Source organism: Taurulus bubalis (assembly GCF_910589615.1).
Source record: "Taurulus bubalis genome assembly, chromosome: 1".
Taxonomy (NCBI): Eukaryota; Metazoa; Chordata; class Actinopteri; order Perciformes; family Cottidae; genus Taurulus; species Taurulus bubalis.
In genome coordinates, this window is record NC_136589.1 from 32,020,674 (window position 1) to 32,040,736 (window position 20,063).

The window sequence follows — 20,063 nt, forward strand, 5'->3', positions numbered from 1 at the left end:
TTCTGCAATAATGTCCGAAGGAAACATAACGATTATAATTTGATTGACAAAACTCTCATATGTGTTTGATGTAGAGGCTGCGGCTGATGGTCAGCTCATTAAAAGTGTGTAAATCCTTCTGCTAATCTGAGTGTCAGCTAGTCTGGTAGATTACAGACTTCATTTGTGGAGCAAAGCAGACTGAAACCCTGTCTTACAAGTACAGTGGCGCCCTCTGTTGGGGATTTAAGAAAGTCAAAATAATGTCTAAAAAGGAGGCAAAAAGTGGGGAAAGCATCTCCAAATAAAATCTTAAACATCCACAACTCTAATTCTTTCTTCTGTTTTTAAAACACAATACAATTTTTGTTTTCTTAGAGGGAGTTGTTCAAAATCTGTGGGATTGACAACAAATAAGATTTTTATGACATGTTTTCCATATGGCTCAGAGTTTTCCAAAATTCCAATGTGGCTTTCTTCTGCAACTCTGAGCCCTCTCTTGCGATTCGACAGCTGTATGGCACATGCTAATGTCAACCCTCCCTCAGTCAACGCCTCTGACTGACACTCAATTCTTTTCTGTTTTTTCATTCTCCTGCACCTGTGCTTAGCTGTCAGACAGTACAGAGCCTGACTCTGCCGCCATCTCTGCCGAGGAACAACAAGCTCTGTGACAAAGGTTTGCAGACGCTGCCCGGGGGGAACCCAAATGTCGAGACAGGTAGGTCCTTATCTTAATCAGGGCCAAAGGTTAGGCTGCATCACAGAGGAAGGCTAGCTAGGGGTGTAATGGTAACATCAGTCCTTAGATTCAGTTTGTATCCATCGGTCTCTCCAGTGGCTTTGCTTCATCTATTTATAGGGCTGCTAAGACATTAGCTCAATGTCTGGGTAGATATGTCATGTATGGCATAAGGGCCTCACAGCTTTCAATTGTAAATGTGAAGGTCAAGAAACTGTTTTAAGTTTATTCATAAACTATAAGTTGACCTTTTACTTCTTATCATTTTGTGAAGCCAATGTGAAACGCTGATGAGAAATGGAAATAACTTTTACAAAGGGAAGAATAGACAAAAACATTCTGGTCCGGTGAATCATCTTGTTTCTGGGATGTAATAGCTGGCACAAAAAAAGCATTTCTAGAAAATAACAACATAGGCTGAGCTGGCCTCTGACTACAGCCAGGATCTTATGCATATCACATGCAAATTATGGACTAAATCTGCTGACTCATTTTTAAACAAACTCAGTTTTGAGCCACATCCATCTTCTTCCCTCTCTTTCTCTCGGGAGGGATGGAAGAGAGCTATGAGACATTTGAAGAGGAGTTAAGGCCACCAAGAGCAGATCCTCCTCCACAGAAGCCTGTTCGACAGATCCTCAGACCAGGTGGCGACACACACACACACACACACACACACACACACACACACACACACACACACACACACACACACATTCTGTAATGCCTGCACATAAAAGCCTTTGTACATATATTAAACAACTCTATAAATACATGGGAACAGCAGCACAGGGAGCCACTGAAACATGACCCCTTGTCAAAGGCAACACAGATAATGCTGAATGGATGGTGGATGTAATACGCCTCACTCTCTACAAACAAACACCAAGCCCTGCTTGTGAGGCATAGCTCTAAAAAGTCTAAAAAGACCATGTGGTCTGTTTATTTGCCAGCGCTTTGGTCCACACTGAAATCATTTTGTACAGTCTTTCAAGGTCCAGACGATGCATTTGTGTCTGACAATTTCAGTTACCCAATACTTAAATTCATGACAAAATACTTGTAAAAGTATTGGAATTCCAAGGGTGACAGGGCTTGACAGTGTTTAGTGCTCATTAGTAAATAGTATACATGCTAACACACCAATAGGTTGAACGTGGTAAACATTATCTTAGCATGGCGGATGTTAGCATGTTGCTCAATGCACAGCCTTACGAAGTCGCTAGTACGGCTGTTGACTCTTAATCTGTTATGTCTTTCTGTAATACAAAACTTTGTCATAGTAGACTTATATTTTATGTATACTAGAGTGTTTAATGTCAACCAATAATAAAGTTGAATATAAATTAAAGTGGATAAATGGTTGTTTGTTGTCAATTAACCCCTCAGTACATTTCCATCTGTCTGTTTCAGAAATGTATGCGACGAGAAAGGTCAGAGAGGTTGGTTGGAAAACAATTAACATGAACCATATCCCTAATATGTCTTTTTTTCTGAGCTACATGTTGTTCTCCAACAGGAAATGCCTCCGTTTTCACAGCAACCTAGAGCAGAACCCAAGATTTTCCCCAGGGAGCCCAGCTTCCCCAGAACAAGTGAGTCATTCCCATCTTTCTCCTCAACACTTGTCAGCTTTCAATGTTTACTCTACTGGATTACAATAAAAGCATCTCCTCTTGCTTTCATTTCCTTCAGCAGCCTTACGTAAAGCCTCGTCCATCCAAAACTTGACCAAGATCGAAATGCCGTGGGAGAATGTCACCCTCAACCGCTGTCTGTTTGTGGCCATTACCATCCTGGTGCTCACCTCAGGCTTTCAGAGGCTTAATGGCAAGTAAACTAAAAGTAGAACCAGTTAAAAATGACATGCCTGCTGTGACTGAGTGGGCTCTTTTTGAAAAAACAGAAATCCTGCATGGTCAGAGGGCAGCAGAGGAGGAAGAAGTTGAACTGACAGTGAGATGGACAGGCTCATTACGACACAGGAGACAACCACCAGAGGTAAAGACAGTCACAAATAGCCTATTTGACACATTTATTCACCGACATGTAGATAAACAGATGTATAATGTCAACTACGTCACGTGTTCTCCCCCTCAGCCCGAGACAACTCTTTGGGAGGTCATGTTACAGTGGCTGCCAGACCTTGATGATGATGAAGAGGAGGACGATGATGATGACGATGATGGACAAGTCAAAATAGAAAAGTCAAAGAGAGGCGCGACAGCACGAGCATCAAGAGGTCTCAGAAATAAGCCACTCCCGGACAAAAAACTCTTGAAACCAAGAGAGGGGAAATTTAAGGAAAGGAGAGCCAAAAAAGCCAAGGACGAAGAAATTAAAGACAATAAAGAAAAAGACAAAAAGGAGGAACCTGAAGCAGCAGCAGATGAGAAAGATGAAAATGGAGGAAAGGAAGAAGCAGAGAAGAGTAGAAAGCTGGAGGAAAAGAAAGAGAAGAAAAAGACTCATAAGGGATGAGTTGATTCCTTTTACTGTGGCAGACAGCAAAGTATTTTCTAATCCCTTTTCACCAGAATTGATTTGATAATATTTGTGAAGGTGGGAATGTTGAATTCAATAGTAGATGTCCTCTGTAAAAACTCAAATACCACCACTGAGACTTCAAATAATTGTGTTGCTTTGCATAACATATGTGATTCTGTGTAATGAAACACTGAGTTACCTGTGAAGACATTTGCGTTTTCATTTCATCTTCTGGCAGCTATATCTTAAATCATCATGTGATAGTTTGATTACCTTTAGTTTTGAAAGATCTACATACTTTATAAACTGCAGTTCATTTGTCAATATTACCTCGCTAGAAGATATTGAATGTGGCAAACTAAAGATTGAGGTTGTGGGAAATGACTCAACCAGTAAAGTAACGCTTTTATCCTGATCGGCAACCTCCATTTAGATATTTTAAGAACTTATCCAGGGTTGTTCTTCTCTTCTGCTTTAACCCATTCACACGATCAATGAATCTTTCTGTGTGATATCTTTGTCAAAACACAGACTTCGAAAGCCAAATGCTTTTCTCCACAGAATTTAATTACAAAAACAGAATGCTAAAAGGTTAGCCATTTTCAATCATAGCTCCAAATCCAGAAACTAAGCATTTATACAAAACAGTGTGGTCATACGAGCTGACCTACACAGTTACATAAAGCAAATAAATGTTTAAAGTCTACATTTAGTAGATTTTTATACATCATTAAAAAAAACACCATGAAAGAAAGCAATCATGATTCACTGGTAGGGGATCAATTAGACATAAGGCCCTCAGGAGGAGGGGGCCTCATTGGCATGGGAGGCATGGGCATCTGAGGAGGCATATGGGGGGTTCCCGGAGCGCCAGGTGGGAGAGGGGGCATCCCTCCTGGAGGGGGAGGGGGCATAGAATCATGTGGCCGATGTCCAACACCGCTCATGAGAGGAGGGGGGCGCTTCACACCTGCAGGAGGTGGGGGTCCACTGGACTGGGGAATAGCTTTCTCCATTTTGAAGTGGAACTGTAGGAAGAACTGGGGGGGAAATATCATTGAAGACCAGTTAAACCATGTTTCCACATTTCTCACATCAAATACACAGGTTGGCTTTGTGGTAACAAATGTTGATCCACTTATCACTACCTGTTTAGTTTCCCTGTTCCAGTGGGTCCAGAAGCGGTTTTCTGCTTTATCAATTTCTCTACTGGGGACCTAAAAAAAGAAAAGATGTTTTGTCACAGCAAGAATACCAATATAAGAGGAGCACAGTAGAAGTGTAGCTTCCACTCACCTTAAAGGCAATAGTCTCATATGGTTCAGCAGCCAAAAGCAGGTACTGCCAGCGACGATCAGGAGGCTCGATGCGCTGTTCGTAAGCAGACATGAAGCGATGCCGGGGTCCAATTCCTTCAGCGATCTCTGGGTAGTCGATCTGATGAACAGAGAGAGTGGATTTCAGATGCCGATAAAAAAAACGTTACAGTGATTAATAGATTTTCTCGGACGTCATTGTTACAAAAATATATCTAGCTTTGATTTTAGGTTTGATACAAACTATGTAGAATCAAAAGCAACAACATCTGCTCTTCTGTAAATCATGAAAGAATCTAAGAAAATATACCAAGAAACTAAAAGGGAGTACTGACTTCAGCATGCGGTGCTGAATGAGACAGCTGTTTCTAACTGAGAAAAAAAACAGTTTCTTAGAAGTACAGGATATAGCCAGCCATGGGTGAGCGGGTATTGAGAAGCTGGAGAATATCTGTTTACAGTTGCTACAGCTGTCAGTGGTGGAACAAAACTTTACTTAAGCCAACTGAATAGCTTTAAAGCATATATCTTAAGGGAAGATTTAATGTTGAACTACTCTGCAAAGGAAACTTTTGGAAAAAGAAAAACTTTCAAACAAACAGATTTTCCAAAGGTATTGACACCGAACACACTAACCTGGAAAAGTAAGGACTGCTGTCCAGTCTCTGAGTCCCTCTGTTTGGTTACTATATAGAAGAGAAAGACATGGACCATATGTTAAAATGCAATACATTTGTAGTGAAACCTCAATCTGCATAATATAAATAATGACTGTACTGATTCATAACCACGAAGCCATCTTACCTTTGTATCCTGGTCGGCCAATTTTGACAAACTTCTTGACCTCAACTTTCACTTTTGCTGGAGCTGGCTGAGCAGGAGCTTCTTTTGCCTCTTTGGCTGCTCTCCGCGCTCTGAAACAAACAAAATAAATAGTTTTTAATTGTTAATTAACTCCCTGGACCAAATGGGTCGTTGTACGGTCAATTCACAGCCACCACGAAATAGCTGATGATCCACCTCAAGTCCAGCATATGCAATGTGGACTTGTGGTTTGATAAGTTTGTCAGTCATGGGAAAGTGAAGTGGAGTGAATCAGTCATGTAAAAGACAACATATAGAAATTGCACATTGCACTTACAAATTGGTCTGATGTTTCTTTCCTTGTGTGTGAGCCAAGTAGCTGCCCTGTAATTCAGAAGAAAGCAGTATGTCAAACAAGATACACAAAAAACAAGAATTAGTTCATAAAACATAAACTGGGAAAGTGTCAGTATTTGCCTCCATACCTCATTGTTATGAAGTGTCAAGCAAAGTTTGCATTCGTATGATCCTAAATGATTTTTCATAAAGTAGGGGTCTTTGTTGATGTCGATTGTCTCCAGGGCCAGCTGACGTAACCGCTCTCGCCTATCACGGTTACTCTCGGAGGCAGATGCCACCCCACCGCTCCCCGTCTTCCCTCCAGCTCGATGCTGGAAATCCATCTTTGCAAGGTGATGCGCTCAATCACCCAGACAGACACGTGTTTTCCCAGTCAGCACTGGACAGATGCCCCAAGTAAATCCTCCTTGATTATCTGAGAAAAGAAAAATAAAGCACTGTTTTTTACAAAGCATGTAGAGAAAGAAAAATATTTACAATTACTAACATCCTGGATTTTGGTGATACACCACTTATGAGTAAACTTTAGAACTGTATTTTCTGTATTGATAATTTACTTAATTGCTCAACATAAATAGTACTAAGATTTGTAGACAATTGCATGTTTTATGTGCATGCACATCATTTGAGAAGCAGATTAAGTAGAGGAAGTGCACCATTCATTTAAAAAAAGGCATGTACAAAACAAATACACTCAGAACATGGTGGCAACTGAACATGAACATGTTTAATTTGTCACTAGTCTAGCTTTTTACAATGCAATGACTCCTCAGACCCCTTTTGACTGGGATTGTGTATGCTAACTTCCCTCGCAATGGATCGGTCTAAATACTGGGAAGTAAAGCAAGAAGGTTAACAGAACAGTCATTTAGCCAATTATTTCCTTATAACCTAAATCTAATTTACACCAGTTGAGGGAGAGGTGGTTATCACGCCACAACACAAATAAACACTGGTGGTATTTACAAACTCTAGTTAGCTACAGCATTGTAAAGCAACGCTAGCTCCTCAATACAATGCGACACGGTGTATGCTAAGCTAGTGGTGCTAGCAGCTAATAGTTGATGATTTTAACAAATGTGAATGGTCAAACGACAAAATAAACATATCCAACTCTGTATATATGAGCATAGAGTTGGTAGTTACACGATAAAGCGATAATTACACATGGAAATATATGTACAAGTTAAATGTGTTCAAAACACTCACCGCCTATACAACGTTAGGATCATGCCAACGTAGGTTTGTCGTGCGCATGTCCAAGAATATTCTTCTCAGGATTTTGTCGGTTTGCAAACCACTTCAGGTGCATTACTGCCCCCTCCTGGACTGGAGCGAGGGCCGGCTGGACTTTCCTTATACATTTTCATGGACTGTATATTTTCTTAAAAGTTAAATATTTGTCTGTATCGATAAGACTACCACCACAAACAGCTCATCGTAAATATAATGAATGATTACTAAATTAAGCCGCATAAGGGTTCTTGCTGTGGCTGCATATGTGGCTATGATCTGTGGTATTTTTTTTACCCATGTACAATACTCTTTATTATATCATGGTCTAAAAAATAAACTTTTCAAACTGAAACACGAAAACGTCTAAAAATCAAATAGAAAGTAGATCTGATTAGTCGTATCTGACCTATTCTTGATTAAATGAGCGTGTACGGTTTGTAAACGCACGGTTCGCCTAGTTTGACCCTCACCGACCACCGTACGTTACTACAGAGGAGTGTCACTACCGTCCAAGAGGAAGGTGTGTGTGTCCGGTGTGTGACATGAAGGAGAAGTCCGTCTCCACTGTATTTGCTTCATACATACATTACTAAACACACTCCGTCGCGTTTCGCGAAGACAAGACAGCGAGACAGCGACGTTGAACCGATGGTATTGACACGTTGCCCCTACTTACCGTTGTTATCACACTCCATTAGTATGCTGTCGATGGGCAAGGCTCGGCTGTAGCCGAAGTTTCCCCTTTAACCTGTTCACCTGCGTCAGTGACCGTGATGCGTTTCAACGAGAAGGAGCTGGTGTCCCTGAGCCGCCAGCCCTCGGAGATGGCAGCCGAGCTGGGGATGCGAGGGCCCAAGAAAGGAGACGGTAACACGGTTTATTCCTGCTGCGATGCAGCTCTGATCACATCCACTTCCGTGTCATGTAGTGTGGACAGCGGACAGCTAATGCTCGGATCAACAACCACCAAATACACGCCAAGTTTATGTGATACGGAAGTCTGTGCTGTGATATCTCATCTCCGTTCCCTTTTTGTATTATACAGTTGTAAAGAAGAGGCTGGTGAAACTCGTCGTTAACTTCCTCTTTTATTTCAGAACTGATGAGGAGGAGGTCAGTTGGATGAATACTTCTTATTTAATGTATTGCTTCACCATGTCCCTCCTGTATTCATTATGGTTACCTGCTCCTTATAAGAAAGTGGAACCAAAACATTAAGTCACTTTGTATTTGTCAGCCAATTGGAGCTTTGCTGCTGGAGCAGTGTCGGGTGGAGAGGGAGGATACTCAGGCTTTCTCCATTGGTGAGTTAACTTACATTTCACATGACTCACCCTCACTTTCTTACTCACTGGTTTCAAATGCTCAAAAGTCAAATGAGTGGATTCACATTTGTGCTGATGCTATTCAAAATGCATTGTTCATATGTCACTGAACATATCCATTACTTATGACTGTATATTACAGTGACAGATTGTGCATTTTCTGATATGTATTTCTCTTTGTAGCATTTTTGGATGAAGCAGAGAAGAAGTATCTATTTGAGTGTAACTCAGAAGAGCAGTGTGGGGAGTGGGTCGACTCCATTATCAAGGCCAGGTAGGACTAGACTCTTTCCATCCTATTACAACAGACACCGCAATCATATACACATGTCTGGGTATGTTCGGTTTAATCTGGAAAGATTAAACTTCTGTGTTTTAGCCTCCCGTAAAAGACTTGCATGGGTGAAACCGTGAATGAAGTAGCTGTTTCCAGAGACCCATTGTCAAAAATGTGACTTGAGTTTAACATTTTTCAAATGATTCATCACTACTGGACCTTTTTTATTTGTTCACTGGAAAGCAATACTGCTCCCAAACAGGGGATGATTTCCTTCATCCAGTGTCAAATACATTTTTCATCTCATCTCTTGCAGTTACGAGTTCATGAGGAAGAACCTGGTATTCTATCGAACTGAAATCCACAGGCTCACTGGCAAGGTAAGGTCTGTCACAGCAGTCACTAAACGCCACACAGATGGTGCTTCTATCGAACAGTGTCGTACTAGAAAGGAATTGTGAACGTGTATTCGGGCCATGCTACTGAAATGCACAGTATCATCAAGATCAACAAAGGATAGATGGATCAGTCAGTATAGGAACATTCAGTTTAGGTTTTATTTAATAAGGTTTTGCTGTTTTATGATTTATGCCACAACCCACAAAACAATAGAGATATGTGGAATTGTATTTATGCTACTAAAAGCATACATTAAGTACTTTAGAAACGCTTAAAAGTCATATTTATTTTCAGAAACAATCTCATGACCACTCTGGGATCATTCGGGATGATCCAGAGACTGTTCTCAATGAAAACTGTTCATAGCAAAGTCTGTGAAGAATTATGGTTGTTGAGTTTGTTAAATGTACTTTTTTTTTTTAAGAGCAACTAATTCAATTCCACTCCTCTATACTGTATTGTGGCGGAGACAGAAGTCTCAAAGATATCTAAACCCGAACTGAACATTTAATATAAAGTTTGATTCTGCGTCAATAACAGGGAATTTGCTCTGTACACTGTTTGTTTTATTACAGTCTTTACTCATCTTCTCCTTTCTCCCCAGGACCCCTTGGAGCAGTACGGTATATCAGATGAAACTCGCTTCCAGGTCAACAATGGCCTGCAGCTTATGCCTCGGGATACATCCTCCCTGTAGACCAGCGACCTTTATTCAGATGTACATTTTCTTTCATTTTAGTTCGCCCTGCCATTCCAACAATCTCTCCTCAATGGTTTGAAAACCATGGCATTACCATAAGCACACCTTTTTTGAGATCTTCACTGCTCTGAATGTATTTAGTGTGGCTCCAGATTTACAGAGAAATTCTTATGCACACGTTACAACACAGTATCTGCAGCCATGCAAAGTAATGGGTTGACAAATCATGTCAATTGACAGGTAACAGGACTGTTGAACTTGACACTTTGTTATTTTTGGTTTAGGGGATTTTTCAAGCCATTTTCTGTATAATTTTCAGACCTTTTCTTGGTTCATTGGTTGTCAGTATAACACATGTTTTATACTATGTTTTATTTTGGACATACTCTACTGTTAGACGATGTGATTTGAGAGCGTCTGATTGTAATTGTGCTGTAGAGCTGCGGCTATGACTTTCTTGACTGGGTTTAACAAGAATTAAATCCGGACACATGAATAATGTCATGATGATGTATGCTGTTTGAAGAAGCTGATGACTATTGCCCAATTCAGAAAAACCTTCAGCATTTTTTGAACTGCATGGGCACTTTGATCTGCTGAGTTGAGCCACCCATTTTACTTTAGTTTTGTTTATAAGATGGAATTTTATTTTAACTATCCCAATATATATTTATCATTTTGCCCATTTAGACTATTTAGTTTTAAAAACTATACTTTTGCACATATTACTGGGTGTTGAGGGTTTTCTTTTTCAGATTTTCAATAATTTACTTGAAAGTACTGTATCTTTTCTGTGGCACTTTGAATCAGATTCCTAGAGTTACGCTGTTGGACTGGGCTCTTGACATGATTTTTGAATATCTCTCCAACTTGTTTGTCAGTGCAGTTTTGAGAGTTGCAGCTGGTGGTGAGCTGATTGTGCTCACAATCACTTTCACGAGCAGTCCAGAGTCCACCAACAAACAGGATATGCTATTGAATTTGTCTTTATTTTTAAGCTTTGGCACATGAAATGTCAGATTGTGTGTTTCCCTTTCATCCCTTTTTATTATTTTTTACTAATAAAGCCATTTGAAAGATACTGTGAATCGATGTGTTTTGTAATCTGTTAATGAGAATGAATTCGTCAAAAGTAAAATGTTATTTTATACACTATAGACAATCCTGTTCAAAGGCTGGCAATGGTGCTGCAATGTGTGTCCATGTGACAGTCAACTTCAACGATAAAAAGCCCACCGTGTCTGGTTTGTCATAAAAAACACAGACTTCATCACTCGTTTGTGCCAGTTCAGTGGATCAATTGACAAATCAGTTATCAAGATGTGCAAATTTGATTAAAATACTAAATGCATTTAACAACACTAATATTTACACACTAATTAATACAAGCAAAATAAATAATTAAGTTTAAACTATATTTATACTGTCATGGGGCTGCAGTGGCAGCACTGTCACCTCACAGCAAGAGGGGCCTGGGCAGTTCTGTGTTGAGTTTGCAAGTTCTCCCCGTGTCAGCGTGGGTTCCCTCCGGGTTCTCCGGCTTCCCACAGTCCATAGACATGCAGCTTCTGTTAATTGTAGGCTCTAATTTGAGGCATGAATGGTTGTCTTTCCCAATGTCAGCTGGGATCGGCTCCAGCTCCCCTAAGGATGTGGTTTGTTTAATGGAAAGGTATACTGTCATTATGAGGGGACTGGTAAGATCACTTGATGTGGAAAACCTGAAGCTGTGTTTTTATCTTTATGTTAAAAGCTTTGTTGTTTCAAAAGATGTATTTTCTTATCTTTGCAAAAAGAGAGGACATCATTGTCCGTCTTTGTGACAGTGACACGTTTCCTTAGCAACGCAAAATGTGTGATTCAAAAAACTGTGACGTCACATCCTTCCCGTGATGCTTAGCGGACCCAAATTGAACGATCGGCAAAAGAAAACAATTGTGTTTTGCATGCTCTGTTTTAAAGAGTCAAACGAATAAAACAAGACATTTCAACTGGAATTAACACTGCAAATAAAAACACTTTAACGGTGCGGAACAAGAAGATTTACTCCGGTCACGGTGGGTGTATATGAAAGAGGAGATTGTGAACAAACAATGTCGCTAATGTATTAGCCGGGACAGCTAGCGTTAGCGTAGCTTTGTATGCTGGATCACTGCATTATTTGGGTTTTAAATCACTTTAGCGTCACGATTACAGATCAACAAGTACCACCACACCCGAGTTCGTTGTTTCGTGGAGCCAGCGAGTACAAACATTAAGCCATGGTGGTTTTACACCTGCCGTTACAAGTTGCTCACGTTAACTAGTTTTACGTTAATGTTGTGAGCAGAAGACGGAGCCTCCGCGCAGCTGATCACATGTAACTACTGTAACTCTAACTAATGTCATTGTCCTTTACGAACGGATTTGCCGCGAGTTAAAGTGGGGTTTAAATGAAGGCACAATAGTTTAACAGTTGTTTGCCATTATAACCACGATTGCTCTTTGAAGGTCACTTATCAAGTTTTCATTACCATCCAGTTCAATGTACTGTTACTTTCTTTAGCGTCACCTCACACGTCGATACGGAGCAACATCCTCTGACTATGTGATGCTCAGGCAGCCTTCAGTAGTCAGTGTAGTGAGGTGGATCGTTTATGTTGCCATGTCAAAAGATATACGTTATAGGTTAGACTTCACTAGACCGAAGTGTTGCTGAATCAATGAGTTTATTAATCAATGAGTGAATCTCCAGAAAACTAGAAACTAAAACATTTACGACCCATCCAAGGTTTTATTGTCATTATAAAATAGATGATTTATGATGGAAATATGTGTTTATTATTCATACATTTACGTAATTATCAAGCTAATAAAAACAAAAAATGCAAGTTCCAGCTTCCTGAATATGTACATATTGTTTTGATGTTTAAAGTATATTTAATTCAATTGATGTCCTACATGGTGGCATAGCTTTTGCTCAACAGTCATTTATGAGCTAATTACATTTTGCTGTCAGTATCAGGACTGACCAGAAGTCAGCAAGTCATAGCTAAGAGAGTACCAGTGTCCATTTCTAAACCTGTCATCGGACATGTGCATTCAGGAAATTGTTGTATGATTTTACAAATGTGTTGATCTGTCTTAACCTGTTTTCAGGCATCATGGATCAGGACTATGAGTGCAGGCTGCTCAGGCAGATCAACATTCAAAATGAGAACGCAAGCCCCATAGTAAGTATATTATACACACACTTGTACATAAAGGAACTGTGTTTCCTCCACTATTGCACGATGATAGCACCTTCCAAAGAGGATTATCAACTAGCAAAGGACATAGATGGACGGAGATGGTGTTACTCTCCATGTGTTGGAAGAACACACATTTTAACAGGCCAGTCTCTTTTCTTTTTTTTAACGGTGTCACGAGTGTTGAGTGAAAACAAGACCTCACCAGCCAAATGACTGGGTTTTGTGAATGATGCCTCCTGTTGTTGACACCTCAGACAAATGCACCATCTGCCACCTAAATGATCTTTCTGCTTTGAGCAAGTTTTCACATCACTGTCCAAGGCCTGTTTGCATTTGGCCTCTAGTGAGAAAAATGCTTTCTCCTCTCACCCAACTTGTGTAGAAAGCAGCAGGAGCAGTGCGGGCTCTGACACCCACAAGCTCCCCCTTGTCCTCCCCGAGTAAGCACGGTGATCGCTTTATTCCCTCCCGGGCTGGAGCCAACTGGAGTGTGAACTTCCACCGCATCAATGTGAGTCTGCCGCAATACACCCAGGACTTCACTGTCTTTCCTACCAAAAGAACAGTGTTCTCAAGATCAAAGTGTTTATTATCGCTCACAAAGGGAAAACCCAACCCCTTGTTGTTCTTATTTTGCTTGTCTAGATTTGCTTTTCAATAATTGCTTTTTATTCAATTTTCTCATGTAGGAAATTGAAAAGTCACACAATCAAAACAGAAAAACCAAAGATGGCACAACCGACAGCAACAAAGGTAATCAATCCACCTTTTATATCCAGAAACTAGGCATGGCACACTTTTTAATAATAGATCGTGATACACTGTTTTTCTCTTCAGTTTCATTGCTACTGTGATGCATTAAAAATGACTAGAGCTTAAACTAACACATATTTTCATTATCCATTACTTGTTTGGTCTATAGAGAATACTATGAATGTACTCTCATAAAGGAATAAGAAATTAGACATTTGCAAGCTTTGAACTTTTGCTTGAAAAACTACTGAAATGTCAAATTGATTATCAAAATTGATGCAGATTTATCATGTCGATCGGCTCTAAAGATGACTGCTTTTTAGAATATTGTGTATTTCAGAATTGCCGTTTACTGTGACACTTAAGTTATTATAGGAACATTATTATGATAGTATTGCAATCCTGAGTTATCCTATGACTGTCTGCCCTTAAAAGACAAATACTCTCTGTTGTGAGTCCTGTCCCTTTTTCAGCTCATTTCTACACGTGCCTCTCTCTGCTCCAGTGACAGTCAAAGTTGATAATTTGACCTTTTCTTGTTTACTAAGCCTAGACAGGCTCATGGAAACTGGAGATAAGGACGAAACAAAGCTTTGTGAAAAAATTCTCTCTGATCTTCAAAATGGGAGAGAGGGCTGTAAAATTGCAGAGGGAGCAGTGTTTGAACTTAATCATTTCGACAGCCTGGTTTGATTTCCCCTCTGTCTCTTCCTTTGCCTACAGCGGATGGTCTGGCTTACTCGGCTCTGCTGAAGAACGAGCTGTTAGGAGCGGGCATCGAGAAAGTCCAGGACCCCCAGTCAGAAGACCGCCGTCTGCAGCCATCTACTCCAGCCAAGAGAAGCCTATTTAGTGTAAAAATAGTTCACATGGCTGCAACTTTTAATGCACTATTTTCATGGGGACTTTTTTACGAATCAGTAATCATCCGGTTTTGTTTTGTAGTATTCTATAAGTGCAAAGAGGGCTCTGCCAGAAGAGGATGGAAACACAGTCTCTCCATATTCTCTATCGCCCGTCAGTAGCAACAGGTAATATGTTTTCCATGTCTTTCCTCAAATGCCATCTCTACCATTTTGGAAAAGTAGCATCGTATTCCTTACTTACTTGTGTGGTGCATTGCAGCCAGAAACTGCTGCGGTCGCCAAGGAAACCTACACGCAAAATATCCAAAATACCTTTCAAAGTCTTGGATGCTCCAGAGCTTCAGGACGACTTCTACCTCAACCTAGTGGACTGGTCCTCTCTAAATGTACTCAGTGTTGGACTGGGTACCTGTGTGTACCTGTGGAGTGCCTGCACCAGCCAGGTGTGTGTGATCTGTCAACACAAAGAGTGCATTGAGCAAAGCAATGAGACAGCGAGGCATCCAGCAGATGTCTTGACTGCGGTGGAAAATGACCTACGAGTATACATTTCTCTCTCCTATAATGTTTCCAATCACACTGAAGCTCTCAATCACTGGTTGTGTATCACACATTAACTAAAAGAGTCTGAAGATGTAAGTAAGCTGCCTCTTGGACGTAATGTTAATCTGTGCTTTTTTTTTCTCGCCATCTTTTTAGGTAACGCGTCTATGCGACCTTTCTGTAGAAGGAGATTCTGTAACGTCCGTCGGCTGGTCAGAAAGGGTGAGTTTGTCATCTATTATCATCCTTTCACATTTATGTCAGGTACCATTTAAAACATCCAGCATCTCTAATACGTACAACCTGCACACTAAAACGCTTTTCACATTTTTACTAATCAACCACAGAGTTGTTGATAAAGTTACTCAGATTAACCTGAAAAAGATGCATCATGGAAAAGGGCTGTTACCTGAGCTGATGTTTTGTATAGATGCAAATGGTGTTTTGGTGTGTTTGGCTTAAAACTTTTTTTCCTTTGTTTTTTGTTGTTGTCATTATCAACTCATGGTGAAGATGGTTTTCAACGTGTGCTGTCTATTTTTAGGGTAACCTGGTGGCAGTGGGGACTCATAAAGGCTATGTACAGATCTGGGATGCAGCAGCAGGAAAAAAGCTCTCCGTACTAGAGGGACACACTGCCAGAGTGGGTGAGTTGTGATGGAGCGATGAAGGCGGAGACAGCTGCTGGAGTAGATATTACAATCTTTATTCATTTCACAGTTGTTTAGCAACATCTCCCATTCACGGTTGGTGAATCATCTTCCCTTCGATTTCATTCTTTGCTGCCAGGTGCGTTGGCATGGAATGCGGACCAGCTGTCGTCTGGGAGCCGTGATCGGGTGATCCTCCAGCGGGATATCAGGGCCCCGCCTCTGCAGTCAGAGCGCCGTCTCCAAGGACACAGGCAGGAAGTCTGTGGGCTCAAGTGGAGCACAGACCACCAGCTGCTAGCCTCGGGTGGAAATGACAACAAGGTATGTAGACGGAGAATCTCACCTGTCACGTCAGTATCGGGACCACTTTTTCATGAAACAGAATTTCTCTCCCCTCAACCTGCTGTCTGTAGTTACTCGTTTGGAACCACTCGAGCGTCCTCCCGGTGCAGCAGTACACGGAGCACTTGGCTGCAGTGAAGGCCATCGCCTGGTCTCCCCACCAGCACGGCCTGCTGGCCTCCGGAGGCGGCACGGCCGACCGCTGCATTCGCTTCTGGAACACTCTCACTGGCCAGCCCTTACAGTGCACAGACACCGGCTCTCAGGTCTGCAACCTGGCCTGGTCCAAGCACACGAATGAACTGGTGAGTCACCGGAAGTTTTGCTCGGCGATCATACAGCATCTTCGAAATTACATTTCCATAGTAAAGCTGCTATTTGCACACGACAGTAACTCTCAACTAAATTGGGAGGTGACTCCCGAATGTGTTGGTAAATATGTGAAAAACACTGTTTTCTGCAGGTCAGCACACATGGCTATTCCCAGAACCAGATCCTGGTGTGGAAGTATCCCTCTCTCACTCAAGTGGCCAAACTTACTGGACATTCCTACAGAGTACTCTACCTGGTCAGTATATACTGTGTATTTGTGCATCTGTCTGCAGAACAATGGGCCACATACAAGGACATTTTCGTATTATTATTATTATTATTATTATTATCTTAACTTTCTCTGTGTGCCACATCAGATTCAGACCAGCATAAACATGATGAATACCACCTGTGTTAAAATAGTCAATTAGCAGTGATTTATTTTGATGACTTTTGTGAGGCTATATGATTACATTTAGAATTGTATCCTTAATATTGAATAGCAGAGTTAAATAGGATAATGTCATCCCAACTTTCAAAAATGAATTGCACATGACTACTACGATGTCTGGATAACTTGTATATATTCGTACCTCAGAGAAAATTTGAAATACGAGATAATTGGTGAAACTTCTTCGCAAAAAAAATCGCAAGCAACTTAACGAATCGAAATGTGTTGAAATTAATTAAAATTATTTAGTGTCCAACAAAAGAAGGGAACTTAACCCCAAAATACCCCTGATTACTTTGATGTTGTAGTGTTATAATACTGTATATTCAGTGTGTAATAATGTGTTTGTTTGCAGGCCATGTCCCCTGACGGAGAGGCCATTGTGACGGGAGCTGGAGATGAAACACTTCGTTTTTGGAACGTCTTTAGTAAGATGAGATCCACTAAGGTATTTATCCTCTCCATTTCCCTTTCTCTGTTCTCTACCGTTCTCTGTCTGTCATGTTTGATTCACTGTGGTCTTTGTCGCACCATCTCCTTCTATCTTCCTCCCTCTTTTAGGAATCTGTGTCGGTGCTGAACCTCTTCACCAGGATCCGGTAGTTGGCGCGCCACTCTACTACGAGGGCATAATGTCGGGAAGGGAACTTAACTTTGCATGTATCAAACTGTAAATGGGCCCCTTCTTTTGAGTATTTACCTCCCTCAGTAGTCTGCAGAGGGCCCCCATCGATCGCTCTTAGTTATTTAGCCAAGTTGTAGCTGGAGGTGGGAGGGAGCTGGAGAGATGCACAGTCGGGGTGTCGAGGGCAGAGGAGATACGCATGTACAGTATTCCACTTCCTCCTTAATGTTGGAGCCACTGGCTTCTCCAACAGACCAGGGATCTCTGATGACGAGGAGAATGTGGGAGGCGTTTCTCTCCCAATGTGATTATGTTTTGTTTACAGACTGACATTGTGCTTTCCTGCCAAATATTGAGTTTGTCCTTTTGATTGTCTTATTTATTTTATTTTGCTTATTTTTTTCTTTTTAAGGCTGGCAGATTTTCTTTTGTGTGTGTAACTGCAGTTTTTGGTGTGATCTGTGGACTATGTTTGCAAAAAAAAATCCAGGCTTGTCTTTTTTAATTTTACTAAGAGACAATAATGTTTCATGTACACTGATAACCAATTACACAATCCTGTGCCGTTTCGACAACTGTAAATGCATAACTAGGTTCGGACAAATCTGCCTGATCTCTTTTGTAAATCTTCTATTAAGTTAATTTTAGTCTATTGATATTAAGCAGTATTGGCTCATTGTTTTATAATCTCAAGAAAAATATTTGAATGGCACATTTTAGAAGAAAATAATTATTTGGTAACACTGTATATAAGAGCAGTTGCTTACAAAAGTTATCCACAGGAAAATTGGAAGATTTGAATGTGGCTTGTGTCTCACTCATCTTTTCTACTTTCTTGAGTGGAAAATCCAGCAAGGGGTGTTAAAATGAAACACTTTGTCTAAAGCACACACTAAAAATATTTGGGATTAAATCAGAGTGGAAATGCTGCTTGCGCAGAGTGCTGTGTGCTAAGATATTCAAGCTTGAGGCACTTGTCTTTAGCTACTTCACACTGTGTCTGTGTTGAGCAGTCATGCAATTCTATTTTATGTTTGTTATATATCTGAGAGAAAAAATATTCCATATCTGCAGCATTTCCCCCAAATTTTGATTATCTTTTTTCCTCGTTTGAATGTTTGAGTCAACTAGCGTGCCACGTTTAAACCAATGCTATTTATTTGTGTTGTGAAGAAAGGTTATTGTACAGAAATGGCATGTTTGTTTACTAATAATATCTGGGGGAAGTTGATGGGCAGTTTCACTGCTAGACTGAGGACATTTATTTGAATGCCACTTCAAAATCAAGACAATGCTGCAAACTTGAGTTACAGAAAGAATGTTAAAAATAAATATTTCTGTACTGAGAGATAATCAACAATTAAACGATCATATCTTGTACCTTATATCGTCGCCGTTTTATTGTGCAACAACTTGAGTAAAATCAGTCTGCTGCTGTGGAGGAAAATGGGCGATATCATCTTGTATCATTCTATCTCGCCCAGGCCAGGTCAATGAATCGATCTGACAAACAAGTATTTGGTGCGTAGCCAATCTATAGAGCTTCATAACTATAAAAAGCATATGAATAATCCACAATGCTTCACTGCGTGACATGTTCACACATTACCATGAACATGGGCACTGTAGCTTTTCCTAATTTTGTTTTGGTACTGAATTAGGAGAACCAAATATGTTTTTCTCAATAAATGCACTATTTATTACTGTTGAAAGCTCATATTGATTGATCATTTTTATTTGGACGAATAATAAAAAAAAAAAAACATCCACAGAACTTTTAGAAATTTGCTTTTCCTATAAAACATTATGGTTATGAATGAATTATCCAAAAAATATTGACGGGTCCAAAATCAATGTTTTGTTTATCTCTGTGGAAGATAATTGATGTTGGGTTGCCGCTTATAACGAGACTAATGAGCCAATAGTGTAATGACGTTGGTGTCACGTGGCATCTCTGTGTCGTCAGTGATCAAATTGGCAGTTAGTTTGGAAAAAAATGATAAATGGCTGCATTTGACAGTTTGAAGTTTCACTTTGGTAACAATCCCTAGTACTGAGGAACAAAAGGAGGCCATCTCTGATGGGCCCTCACTATCACGCTGCAGACTACGTGAATACGTATCGTGTCAAAAAGTGACAATTGACGTTAGCACATATTAGCTATTAGCTATTTTAGTTTAATAATCCATACAATTACAATTTGCATGTTTAAACAAAAACAACAACCAACAGCCATAGTCCTTACAACCTTAACTAATGCATTTTCACCAGATACATGTAAAAGAAAAAAAAAAAGTTCTCTCAAACAACAAATATGTGTGTTAGTGGAGATTTAGAAGAGTGTGGAAAATAAGTAGGAATACGTTGTGCAGTTCACCCTGCACTACACCGCTGCTTAGATGAGAAGCTAAACATGACCTTTAACTACCCAGCCATATCCTAAGATGACCAGACATTAAGTTACATGAACCTTGACACACCATCGCACAAAGTAACATAATTTAGTACAGCTAGATGATTCAAAATCATCTACCACCAAAGATGAATCACTTGACAAGACTGTTGAGTCGAGACTGTTGAATCGACCATTAAATATACAGGTTTTAAAACAAACTTGCCAAGTAATGAGCCATTGTTCTCGATTTATATAATTTATTAAATGA

General features: G+C 40.3%; 4 protein-coding genes across 4 annotated transcripts; 3 read left to right on the forward strand and 1 right to left on the reverse strand.

The window, feature by feature from the left end:
- The first annotated feature begins 585 nt into the window (after positions 1-585).
- Positions 586-3,397, forward strand: LOC306735787 (uncharacterized protein). Its single transcript, XM_079217343.1, has 7 exons — positions 586-700; positions 1,273-1,368; positions 2,135-2,154; positions 2,241-2,316; positions 2,417-2,551; positions 2,628-2,722; positions 2,822-3,397. Exons 2-7 carry the CDS (start codon positions 1,275-1,277, stop codon positions 3,200-3,202), a joined length of 801 nt encoding a protein of 266 aa, XP_079073469.1. The 5' UTR covers positions 586-700; positions 1,273-1,274; the 3' UTR covers positions 3,203-3,397.
- A 389-nt stretch (positions 3,398-3,786) lies between these two features.
- sf3a2 (splicing factor 3a, subunit 2) lies at positions 3,787-6,011 on the reverse strand (the record flags this gene model as incomplete). Its single annotated transcript, XM_079227463.1, has 7 exons — positions 3,787-4,248; positions 4,357-4,425; positions 4,505-4,645; positions 5,161-5,210; positions 5,329-5,438; positions 5,666-5,712; positions 5,814-6,011. The coding sequence occupies 7 exons, from the start codon at positions 6,009-6,011 to the stop codon at positions 3,988-3,990; spliced, it is 876 nt and encodes a 291-aa protein (XP_079083589.1). The 3' UTR covers positions 3,787-3,987.
- A 1,447-nt stretch (positions 6,012-7,458) lies between these two features.
- Positions 7,459-10,700, forward strand: plekhj1 (pleckstrin homology domain containing, family J member 1). The gene is made up of 6 exons (XM_079217059.1): positions 7,459-7,791; positions 7,970-8,037; positions 8,162-8,228; positions 8,433-8,523; positions 8,843-8,906; positions 9,530-10,700. Exons 1-6 carry the CDS (start codon positions 7,698-7,700, stop codon positions 9,620-9,622), a joined length of 477 nt encoding a protein of 158 aa, XP_079073185.1. The 5' UTR covers positions 7,459-7,697; the 3' UTR covers positions 9,623-10,700.
- Positions 10,701-11,606: 906 nt separating this feature from the next.
- On the forward strand, positions 11,607-18,780 carry LOC306744286 (fizzy-related protein homolog). Its single transcript, XM_079226901.1, has 14 exons — positions 11,607-11,682; positions 12,764-12,841; positions 13,245-13,366; positions 13,545-13,608; positions 14,332-14,462; positions 14,554-14,639; positions 14,734-14,917; positions 15,174-15,239; positions 15,562-15,664; positions 15,807-15,991; positions 16,084-16,317; positions 16,476-16,580; positions 17,131-17,223; positions 17,337-18,780. The coding sequence occupies exons 2-14, from the start codon at positions 12,769-12,771 to the stop codon at positions 17,376-17,378; spliced, it is 1,488 nt and encodes a 495-aa protein (XP_079083027.1). The 5' UTR covers positions 11,607-11,682; positions 12,764-12,768; the 3' UTR covers positions 17,379-18,780.
- The last annotated feature ends 1,283 nt before the right edge of the window (positions 18,781-20,063 follow it).